This window comes from Neophocaena asiaeorientalis, unplaced genomic scaffold (assembly GCF_003031525.2).
Source record: "Neophocaena asiaeorientalis asiaeorientalis breed wild unplaced genomic scaffold, Neophocaena_asiaeorientalis_V1.1 scaffold44, whole genome shotgun sequence".
Taxonomy (NCBI): domain Eukaryota; kingdom Metazoa; phylum Chordata; class Mammalia; order Artiodactyla; family Phocoenidae; genus Neophocaena; species Neophocaena asiaeorientalis.
The window spans coordinates 1,300,098-1,311,856 of NW_020173678.1; the positions used below are offsets into that span (position 1 = coordinate 1,300,098).

At 60.3% G+C, this 11,759-nt stretch overlaps 1 protein-coding gene across 1 annotated transcript; it reads right to left on the bottom strand.

Annotated features, from left to right (window-relative positions):
- Positions 1 to 7,506: 7,506 nt before the first annotated feature.
- On the bottom strand, positions 7,507 to 10,670 carry PHLDA3 (pleckstrin homology like domain family A member 3). The gene is made up of 2 exons (XM_024749622.1): positions 10,064 to 10,670; positions 7,507 to 8,810 (listed from the first exon to the last, which is right to left on the bottom strand). The coding sequence occupies exon 1, from the start codon at positions 10,493 to 10,495 to the stop codon at positions 10,124 to 10,126; it is 372 nt and encodes a 123-aa protein (XP_024605390.1). The 5' UTR covers positions 10,496 to 10,670; the 3' UTR covers positions 7,507 to 8,810; positions 10,064 to 10,123.
- Between the last annotated feature and the right edge of the window lie 1,089 nt (positions 10,671 to 11,759).

Sequence of the window (11,759 nt, forward strand, 5' to 3'; positions counted from 1 at the left end):
GAAAAGAAGAGCCCGGCTCTGCGGCCAGGGGAGGTGGGGGGCAGCCAGCAGGGAGATGCCAGGACAGGAAGGTGGGGCTGGCCCTGTCTGTCCCGACCTCCCTTCATGTGAGGACAGCCGTTGGCAGCAGGGAAGTTGGTCTTCCTGCGGAGGACAGCATCTGATTCGCTAGCCGTTGCCGAGCGACGACTCGTCACAGACTGCGGTGTAGATAACATAGCGCATCATCTCACAGCCTCTAAGGGCCAGGGATCCGCGCGTGCCCCCGGGCCTTCTGCTCTGGGCTCTCACAGACAGCAACCAAGTTGGCGGCCAGGATGGGGTGTCGTCTCAAGGTCTGACCAGGAGGGACCTGCTTCCAAACTCACACGGTCGCTGGTGGGACCCAGGTCCCTGCGGGCCGTTGGTCAAAGGCCACTCTCAGTCCTGCCACGTGGGCCCATCCAACACGGACATCTCTCCTTGGTCGAAAGGAGGCAGGGAGAGCACCGCGATGAGTGAGATGGGCGCCGGGGTCTTACGTGGCCCTAATTGCGGACGTGACAACTCGTCCGCTCACCAGGCCAGTGGCTCTCGAGGGGCGGGGTCCACACAAGCCCTGCAGGGGGCGGAGACAATGGGGGCTGCTTAGGGTCTGCCTGCCACCGGGACTCCCAAACTGGGTCTCAGAGGAGCAGCGGGGACCAGCGAGGTCAGCGGGAGCGCAGGGCTCAGGAAGAACGTGGTGGTCGACTGAGAAACCAGAGCAGAAGGGCTTCCAGGCAGAGAGCAGAGCTCAGGGAACCCACGCCCGCCCGAGCGCGGCCCAGGAGTTGACGTTTCACTATGTGCCCACTTGTGTGTCCTGACCCTGTTTATTTGCAGTGTTCCTGGAGAAAGAGAGGATTATCGCTCCGTCTCCATCTGTGAAAACCTGCTCTGTCTCCATCTGTGAAAACCGACCCCAGGCAGTAAGAGTGTGGCCGAGGCCAACTGCCCACGTGGACCCCCTTCTGCAGGGCGTATTTGATAAAGATGGAATCTGGCAAAGAAAAGCACAGGCAAGCACCAGTCTGAGGAAGACACAGGAAGTGGAGGAATGAGGTCGCCGTTGCAGCCAGGACCCCGGCCACTGAGGCTAAGTGAACTCATGGGAGCTCGCAGTGTGTGTGTGTGTGTGTGTGTGTGTGTGTGTGTGTGTGTGTGTGTGTGTGTGTGTAAGACACCACTCAGCAGACTCCACTCACTAAATCTCCACCAGGCGCCTGGGCCCCAAGCCCCGAGGCCCACACAGCAGCCCTGTGTTACCTGCACCCCAAGCGCTTCTCCCCCAGCCCGAGATTCACCACGTCATCTATCAGGAAATAGTCCAATATCACAGGCTGTTGTGATAACACAGCAAGATCACATCTGAAGGTTCCTGGAGACTCAGAGGCCTGGGTAGAAACACAGGGTGATGACAAAGATTAGAGGACGGGGGAGGGGTCTTCCAGAGACCTTGCTGGGAGGGGACTTGCTGGAGAAACAGACCATTGCGGCTGGACCCACGGGAGGGGGGAAGGCGTGTTGTCACTCGTGGTTTGGAAGTGGGGAAAGCATGGGGTCTGACGTCTCCCTTTGCACAAATAGTTGAAAGCTCCAAACGGCTGCCCCGACCACCCCAGTCGAGTATAACTAATTGCTGGTGTTCGAACCGCTTTCTGAGTTCCGTTTGTCCTTTCATCCGTCTTGATTAGCGCGGAGGCCCACCTCCCTCGCCACAGGGCGTCAGCCAAGGCTCCCAGGGCTGGCCTGGGTCCCATTCTGCCCTCTCCTCTGGGCTTGGTGGGCGACAGGCTCTGGGAACTCAGGCGTGGTGGGTAACCTGCCCTCCCTTCCCGGGCAGGGGGACAGGCGTGCATGTGCGTGTGCATGCGTGTGTGCGTGTGTGTGCAGGGCTCTGGGCCACTGGAGCGCAGCCCGGTTAGCGGTGCCGGTGGAGATCGTGGCGGCACAGCTCAGTCTGATGACGAGGAATCTTGACAGATACTGACCTGCTGGCTCTCTCCAGCCTCCTTCTAACCAAGGGGGCCCCAGGGGCAGTGGGAAGGGCCTGGGTCCCCCCACCCTGGGCCCCTGCTTCCACTCTTCCTGGTGGCACTTCTTCATCTGGACGGGAGGTAAGTCTGGCCGAGCCTGTGTGTAATTTTGGCTGCACCCCGAGGGCTCGATGTTGGTCCTGAGTACGTTAGTTACGCGTGGCTTCCCCCCAAATGGGGATCAGGTGGGCAAGGTCGCGGGGAGGATTTCTACGCGGCTGTGCTCACAGACGGCCGTGTGCACCATCTGTGTGCTGTGTCCTTTACAGGCACTCTCTCCACCACGTCTCACGGTGATCCAGGAAGTAGACCGTATCGTCTCCGTTTTAATGGGAGCCAAGTAGCGTGGCCAGAAAGACACGTCCTCGCGGCTATGATTAGCGCTTTGGTGGTCAGCGGCCACCTGCACACCTGCTCGTGGGTGACCTGAGTCACTGCCCACACGGGCATTTCCTAAACGGCTGCTGTCTCACCACCATCTCCCCGACCCCTCCCAGTCCCCCCACGGCTCCCCACACCCATCTCCCTCCCCCCAGGTCTCCCTCCTCTGCGACCACCAGCCCTTCTGAAGCAGCTCACCGGCACCCACCCCGTTCTCCAGCGGGCCCAGCCGTGCCGCTCTGAGAGGTCTCCTAGAGAATCTGCATGATGGCACTTATATGAGGACCCTAAAAAATACAACAAACTGGCGAATATAACACAGAAGAAGCAGACTCACAGATACAGAGAACAAAGTAGTGGTTACCATGGGGGAGAGGGAAGGTAAGGGCAAAATAGGGGGAGAGGAGTAAGAGGTACAAACTACTATGTATAAAATAAACAAGCTGCAGGGACACAGTGTACAACACGGGGAATATAGCCAATATTTTATGATAACTTTCAATAGATATTGTGAATCCTATTTTGTACATCTGTAACTTACATAATAATGCACATCAACTATACTTTGATTTTTACAAAAATAAAACTTAAATTAAAAAAAGAATTATTGTTTTAAAAATCCAGAGACAGAGATTTAAATATTTCTTTTTTTATATATAAATTTATTTTATTTTTATTTACTTATTATTTTTGGCTGTGTTGGGTCTTCGTTGCTACGCGCGGGCTTTTCTCTAGTTGCAGCGAGCAGGGGCCACTCTTCGTTGCAGCGCGCGGGCTTCTCACTGCGGTGGCTTCTCTTAATGCGGAGCACAGGCTCTGGGTGCACGGGCTTCAGTAGTGGCTCACGGGCTCTAGAGCGCAGGCTCAGTAATTGTGGCGCATGGGCTTATGTGCTCCATGGCACGTGGGATCTTCCCGGACGAGGGCTCAAATGTCCCCTGCACTGGCAGGCGGATTCTTAACCACTGCGCCACCAGGGAAGCCCCAGACACAGAGATTTAAATAGGCAAACGTGCGTTGCAGCCTTGTATATAACAAAGAAAAAATCAAAAAAACATGGGGATCCAACGAATGAGGGATTGAATGTCAAATAAATAATATAAACATAATAGAATAATATACAGGCATTAAAATATTTAATGTCAGGCTTCCCTGGTGGCGCAGTGGTTGAGAGTCTGCCTGCCGAGGCAGGGGACACGGGTTCGTGCCCCGGTCCGCGAAGATCCCACATGCCGCGGAGCGGCTGGGCCCGTGAGCCATGGCCGCTGAGCCTGCGCGTCCGGAGCCTGTGCTCCGCAACGGGGGAGGCCGCAACAGTGAAAGGCCCGTGTAACGCAGAAAAAAAAAAGAAAACAAAATTTAATGTCATGGCCTCATAACACAGTATATTAATACATAAAAAAATCAAGATATAATACACATAATGGCCCATGTGTGAAAATAATTACATATTACAAATCATATATAATTATATATTACGTATATATTTGCATAGGAGTAAATGTAGAAGGAAATATACCAAAATGCTAGCAAAGACAATCTCAAAGATGGGAACACAGAGATGATATTTGCTTCCCTCTTTATAATTTTCTGTCCTTTCACATTTTTCTCCAATGTAATAAAATAAAGTGGTGTGTGTGTAAGAACAGCAGCTTTGAGATGGGCTCCCCCCTGCCTGGAGAGAAAAGCAGAGATCACGGCGGGGGGCTCCAAGTCAGCCACCTCCTCTGTGCTCACCTGTTGTGCTCCCAGGCTCTGTGCCACCTCACCTTTTCCAGCCCTGTCAACTCTGCCCAGGCCAGGTCTTCCCCTGTGCGTTCCCCGCCCCCTGAGAGTCAGACCCCTAACCCCCTTGGAAGGCCCACCGGAAACGTTCCCTGCATCCCGTCCCACTCCCAGAGCTCTGCCCCCACCGCACAGCCCTCCTCCCTGTTCAGTCCGCCTGCTCTGGCTCCAGTACCTGGCAGGTGGCACAGGCTCGGCACTGGTGCGGCAGGTGTGGAGCTGATTGGAGAGCCCGGAGGACACTTGGTTCTCCTTCCTCCCTGCAGCCGGGACCTGACCATCCTCTGAGGACGGCAGGAAAGTCTGCTGGCGCCAGCGTAGGGGCCGGAGGAGCCCATGGGCCAACGCACAGTAGCTCACAGCCCGGGACTCTACGTGGTCCCTTCTCAGGGCAGAGGGCTGTGGGCGGAGCTGACTGCTGAGATGGGGAGGGTGGGAGAAGCCAGGCTTCCTGACCCTGGGCAGGGCTGGGAGGGGGGTGACCAACAGTCCCAGAGTGCCCAGGAGTGAGGGGCTTCTGGGGACACAGAGCTTTCAGTGCTAAAACCAGGAGTGAGGGGCTTCTGGGGACACAGAGCTTTCAGTGCTAAAACCAGGACACAGAGCCCTTGTCCCTGCAGGATGGGGTCCCTGTGCCCAGGTGATGAGACAAACAGCATTTGGGCCAACACAGGACCGGCACTGTCCCCGGCGTTCTCGTGCCCCTCCCCCGACCCGGGGTCCCTCCGTTTTTGCAGGGGATCCTGCCCAAGCCTTGACCCTGTGGGCACCCACAGATCCTCCCAACCCGGGGACACCTCCCTGTGTCTCCTCCTGTTTCAAGGCCTGGCTGCAGTCACCCCTCCACCCCTGCAGCCTCCTCCATGAGTCTGTGGAGGGTCCCTTCTGGCCCTCATGCGGCCCCCAGGCTTCGGTGCGTACTCTCAGTGCCCGCCTGTGAGCTCCCTTCTCCCAGGAAAGCGCGGGCAAACTCACTCTGTCACTCTCCCGCTCATCCTGGGAGAAGTACTCGTCTGGTGTGGATTCAGAGAACACATCTAGAGGCCCACTGCCCAGTTGAATCCTGGCTCCTCCGCCAGTTAGCCGCTGTATGACCCCTAACAGGTCACATAACCTCTCTGGGCCTCAGTTTCTGAATGTAAAACCTAATCCACAACCTCAGCGGCTGGACGTTCCACGACTCCCTTGTGCCCACGGAGCAAGCTCGGTTACCGTTTGCCATCGTGATGATGAACCCCCTGCCTTGTCCCAGGAACTCAGAGGCAGCAGGAACACAGTGACGGGAGTGACCGACTGTCGCCAGGCAGCGTGGTGACGGGAGAGCCGTGGCTGAGGAGCAGAGAGCAGTTCCTTGGCCTGGACTGAGCAGGGAGGCTCCCCATGGCGGGGTTGTGGGGTGAGCAAAGGCCCCCAGCTAGTCCTGGGACCTGGCGCTTCCCATGCAGGGGCGCTGGCTGGGGACTGTGGGGACGGACACTGGAAAGAGCCCTGACCTCGGAGGGCACACTTCCTGGGAGCTGGGACTTCCTTCCTGTGCATCCGGGAAACCTCGGGAGGTTTTAATCGGAAGGATGAACTGCGTCCTGGGCGGGACACTCAGGTGGCTGGGAGGAGGTCAGCCCGGGCTCCCAGTACAGCCTCCTGGCAGCTCTGCGCACAGCGAATCACAGAGTCTTGCCTGGGTCCCTGCACCTGGCCGCCAAGGTGCCTCTACACCCCAGCTTCCGGGAAAGGCCAGACTCCAGGGTCACGGGCGCGATGCCCGCTCCCTCCTGCGGTAGACCCTCTGCTTCCGGCAGCTCTTTGCACTCGTCCCCATTCCCTGCAACAGGCTGGCTCTTGCCAAAGCCTCAGCTCCCAGCCCAGCTCACCTGACTAGAGCCAGCCGGGCCCTTCTCCCCCGCCTCCCCACCCGGCCTCAGTGGATTCCCAGCTGCCGCCAGGCTGGGACTTGCCCCGTCTCATTTTCCCATTGATGACTCAGAGATCGGGCAGGGGTGAGCCGTGGCTGCCGAGGCAAATGGAAAGATGGTGGCGACTGCCCCGCCCTGGCCTCACGGCGGGGCCCCAACTGAGCGAAGTTTTTCCATCTTGTGCATGTCCGCTGGCACTGTCGGGGCCTCTGTGCCCCCAGGAGACCTTGACCTTGCTCTGTGGTCCGGCCGAGCACTCCTGGGGTCAGGGCCCGTGGTCCCTGTCCCAAACTCAGCTGCCAGAGTGGCGAGGACACCCCTGATCCCAGGAAGCAGAGAGACACCCCAGAGAGGCCACGTATCTTTTAAAAAACGAAACTCACTGCGCAAGCCCCGATCCCCATGCTGTGAGATCTTGGCGCCTCCAAGCAGCTACAGGGCTCGAGCGATTATCCCCATCCCAACACCCGCCACCGGCACTAGTGTCTGCTGAGTCTGTTCGAGGGTCGGTGCTGGGGGTCCTACAGCAGCACCCCCTTCACAGGGGCTGGGACCTCCTAGCAAGGGGAGCAGCTGAAGCTGGGTTTGGATAGGAACCAAAGCATACTTGGAACCAACGGGCTGGCTGTTCCCAAAAAGCAGGGAGGGCCGGGAGTTGGGAGCCCGCTCTCCCCCTGCACTGTGTGTGCCCCCACAGACATCCCACACTGGCTGTGCCCCCTGCTGTCCTAAGCTGCCAAGCTCCGGAACCACCCCTGCAGGCTCCGCTGAGGGCAGGACAGTGCCGCGCAGAAGGACACCGCCTGTACCGCTAACACCCCTCCACCGGCACAGCGGGCACTTCCTCGCCCTGGGCTCTGGCTCAGATCAGGTGTTTCTTCATCTCCGCGCCCCAGCGCCCAGCGCAGCCCCTGGCTGCGAGAGGCATTGGCATGCCTGCTGGATGAGTGTGTCCTGCACCCCGATTCCGCCTGCTCACAAACACGCCCCCGTGTCTGAGTGTCTGGACGCCTCCCTGAATCCTCACCATCACCGTCACCAAAGTCACCTTTGGGCTCGATGGAAAGAGCAAGGATTCTATTTTATTTTTATTTATTTATTTAGGATTCTAGTTTAGAGGCTGCCGTTTTAGAGCAGGATGGAGAAGCTAAGCCTCTCATGTAGCTTGAATCAAGGAGACAGCGGCAGACGCCATGCTCTCCCCACACATATATATAAGAGCTGCCAACCTCCCCACCTTTCTCCCAAAGCTCATGGCAGACATCACCAATTGATCACAGCACACTAGCTGGCACGGACGGGGATGCTTATTTGCCATCATGGGCTGGGTATGCAGCCTAAGGAGATCATAAATGAGATATCTGTAAAAATTCCTTGGTAACTTGTAAGTTCTTATTTGATTGTAAGATGTAGTTCACATATCAGATAAGCAAGAAGCTTCAGAGGACTCTGAGGGACGGGGACAAAGGACAGAGATCGTGATCGGACAGGAGGAGGAATCTGATGTGGAACGAACAGGTTGGAAGCACTGAGGGACCCCGCCTTGTTGCAGGGGACATTCAGCCTCCCTGCCCCTGCCAAGCAGCCACCGCTTGGCAACAGGGGAGGCAGGACGTGGGTTACCCGATCGGCAGTTTCTGTGTCACTCAGGACAGCTGTGTCTCTGTACCTCGGTTTCCCCACTACTGAAATTATTCCTTTTCAACCATCCCCTAGAGAAGACTTAACGGTGTTAACGTACAAGGCCCAAGTGTGTAAATGACAGAGACAGGCCCTACCCAGAATGCAGAGCCGCCCCCCCCCCCAGGAGAGCAGGCAGAGGGGCGTCTCTCGAGACCGAGTGGGCCCGTGCAGGCCTCACGGCCCCTCTCCTAGGACCTATGAGTCCATGTTCCCTGGGTTGCAGGGTCTCTCCCTCCCCGGGCTGGAGACTGCAGGATGGGGTGTGGACTGGGAAAGTGGGGTGAGGACAGATGCTCCAAGCACCAGGTCTTAGCGGCGGGCAAAGAATTCCACTCAGCTAGCGAACAGTGTGGTCACCGCCCTTTGCAGGGCATTTGCATTTGTGGACGGGTGTGAAATGGTAATGGCTGACCCCCCCACCCCCCCACCACCTCCAGGCCTAGTACCGCAGTGGGGGGAGAGGGGAAGGAGGGGGAAAGAACTGTGCAAAGAGAGGCCTGGATGGGTGGGGGTCCCAGAAGGACCCAAGCAGCAGATGACCCCCAGGTGTGGGCCTCTGATCCATCAGCTACCCCCGCCAAAGTAAATCCGGAGGCGAGCCCAGGTGGTTCCTCTTCTGAGCGCCAGCCCGGCCTCCCGAGTCCTGGGGCGCTGGCTCGGCGCCCCCGGGGGACTGCCTTTCTCCGGGCACGGCACCAAGCCGGGGGGCCGGTTAGCAGTCTGCAGCAGAGACGCAGGGCCGTGGCGGGAGGGGGCTCGGATGGCAGCTCTCCACCACGATCTCGGAAGCCAGGCCGGTGGCCGGAAGGTCCTGAGCGGGAGTCTGAGTACCCGGGGGCTCCGTCTTCATCCTCAGCCCCTCGGGGCCTCTGACCTGCTACCCGGCCCCGGCCGCCCCTAATACGCTCCAACGCCTCCTCCACGCGTCCACGGCCTCTGCCTCACCAAACGGAGCACAGTCACACCCCGCGAGCCAAAGGGAGCATGGAAGCTGGTAAGAAAGAACAGCAGTCAGGGCAGGGCACACACGGGGGCGGCGAGTATCCACAGGAGCTGTTTGTACCAGAGCTTCCCAACCTGCTCCCAACGTTTCAGGAGAGAACAGCATTTGTCCAACACCCTGTCATCACTGCAGGAAGCTGTTCCTCCCAGCCTCTGAGGCCTGGGGGATCAAAGAGGATCAGCTCTAAGGACAGAAGGTCTGCCTCCTGCCTGGCCTCTCAGTGACCCCGCACTGCCCCACGAGAGGCACTTAACAGGAGGGCCGGGGGTGTGCAGCACCGACCACCAGGCTCAATGGACCCGACCTGGCGAGGTGAGAAGCTGCAGGACAGGGAGAGTCAGGAGGGTGGTGGTAGTGGGGTGAGGGGCATACAGGTTTCCAGGGGAGAAACGACACCTAGATCCTTCCTCAACCTGCGCCCGGTTCCCCCGGGAGGGGGCGGCGTCTGGGGAAGACGGCACAGGGCCAGGAGCCACAGTTTCTAGGATCTATTCCTGGTCCCTCCCCTGAGCCTTGCTGACCACAAACCCGCCCCCACCCCTTCCTCCAGCTTCCCTTCTCGGCCCAGCCAGCATGGCGGGCACTCTGGGGCAGGTGGACAGGCCCACCCTCTTTGGCATCAGTGGCCTGGCCTGCACACCCCACAAATCTCCTGGTTTCCCAACAGCTCAGCCCCAGGACCCGAAACCCACCACTGAGAACAGGTAGTGGAGCTCCCAGGCCCGGCCCAGCTCCCACCAAGGTCCCACCTTGGGAGCTACGACTCCTGGGTTCTGGCCCCAACCCTGAGAACCCTGCCACTGAGGGAGGCCGTCTTCCTGCCTCAATCCCACCGTCAAGCTCCAGGACGAGCGTCATCGCAGCAGAAAGGGGTGGGGGGGCAAGCTCATCCCCCCTCCGCCCTCCCCAGCTCCCTGAAAGCCACAGCCCAGGAGCCCTGCCTCGGTGGGGGTGGAGGCCCAGCCGCCTGAAGGTCTGTTCTGCTAGCCTCTTCCACCTGAGTCAGGGCAGAACCAACCTGGGGGGGGCGCGGTGCGTATCCTGCCCACCCTCCTCTCAGGCACTGCGGGCACATTCAGGACCCCTGCCCGGCGCCCCAGGGGGAAGGCCGGCTCTTGGCCCCAGGCCCAGGCACCCAGGGTCGACTCCTGGGCTTTCCCTCCCCATTGGCCCTACGACGGCCAGCTTTGAGAGGGCATGCTGGGGGGAAAAAAAGAAAGGCTCAGACCCCAAGAACTCACCTGGCACGACCCACGACACCGCGTCCATGGCCGCGGGAAGCGAAGACGTTAGCCTGCGGTCTAGGACACGAGGGTCCCGGTCCCGAGGCTCTGCCGGGCGCGCACGGTCTGGATGGCCTGCTGGTTCTTGAACTTGACCAGGCCCAGGGTGATCTGCGCGTTCCAGCCGGGGTCCTCGGGCGGGCAGCGGAAGTCGATCTCGCCGCCGCCCTCGGTCACCAGCGTGAAGTAGATGTGGCGCCCGGTGCTCTCCACGCACTCCACGGCTTTGATGCGGGCGAAGCTGAGCTCCTTGGGCCGGCCGCCCGCGCCCTTGGCCTCGAAGAGCTGCAGCCCGCGTTCGGTGAGCACGCAGCGCTTGCGCTTCCACTGCTGCAGCAGCCCGCCGCTGCGCTTCTCCACCACGCCCTCCCGGAGCACGGCCGCCGTCATGGGCGCGCGCGGGGCCGGGGCCGCGGCGCGCCCCGCCGGTTCTCCCTGCGGCCCGGCCGGCGCGCCCGGTGCCTCCCGCGCTGGGCTTCGGCCCCCGCCGCTGCTCCGCGCCCTCTCGCCCGCTCTCGCCCGATCGCCCGCTCGCTCCCCGGGCCGTCTGCGCGTCGGGCGGCAGCTCGCGGGATGTGCCCTCACATGTCCCGCGCCCGCCTCCCGCCTCCTGCGCCGAGCATTCCTGCCCGGCCGGCCCTCCCCTCTCCTCCCCTCCCCTTCGCTCCTCTCCCCTGCGCTCCCGGGGGCGGGGCGCCTTCAGGCCTCCTGTCTGCCGTTTCTGGGGACCACAGCTCCTCCAGTCCTTGGACTCAGGGGGGGATAGTGAGGGGGAGGAGGAGGGGCGTCTTCCAGACGTGAGGGGGTCGCTGCTTGTGGGGGAGGGGGGGTTGCTCCGTGGTCGCGCACTGGCACCGGTTGGGACTCGCACGGGATGGGGGTTGCCAGACAGCTGCTGGAGCTTCCCAGGCCGCGGCAGTCCTGGCCCCCAGCCTCTGCCCCCTCTCCTAGCTTGACCAGCTCCCCCTTGGCGTTGCGCAATGAGGCCGATCCTGGGGTTGGGGCGGGGGAAAGGGGGGATCAAGCCGAAGTTGGGTTCCTCCCCCATCTGCAGATTTTTCGGTTTGGGCCCCAGACAGGCTGCCCACAGCTGTCTCTGCTTGGACGGCCCACTGTCCTGAGCCTGCCCCCATCCAGTGCGGCTGAGGAGAGCAGGACCTTGAGGTCCCTCGGCCTCCCCTCCCCGCAGTGGAGGAGGAAGGGCCCGCCCCCCACGGACCACCTGGCAATGGCGCTGCCTGTGTCCTGGGCACACGCTGGAGGGGCCTGCAGTTCAGCCCACCTAGACCGTGCCTGGTGGACTCAGCCCCAGGCCAGGCGCGACCTGTTGCTTCCCCTCCGCGGACTCAATCCACCTCCCTCCATCCTGCGCCGCACCCCCCAAGAAGGGACTTTCCCCCGGATGCGGAGCTGAAGACGGAGGGAGGGGACGGGAAGAAGGCTCCCCTCCCTTTTCTGCCCGGGGAGTGTGGTGTAAAGATACCAGCTCCGTAGAGTTGGGTTCCAACCTCAACTCCTCCGCCTTGGTGGCTGTGTCCCGCCCACCTCGGGCAACTCCATCATCCTTCAGTTTCCTCATCTGTCAAATGAGAGGATTAATTGATTCTTATCTCACGAGCTCTAGTGAATAAGTTAGATTACACTTGGGAAAAGC

Excerpts from the sequence above, each read along its gene's own strand:
- PHLDA3 (XM_024749622.1), bottom strand. The coding sequence starts at position 10,495 with ATGACGGCGGCCGTGCTCCGGGAGGGCGTGGTGGAGAAGCGCAGCGGC.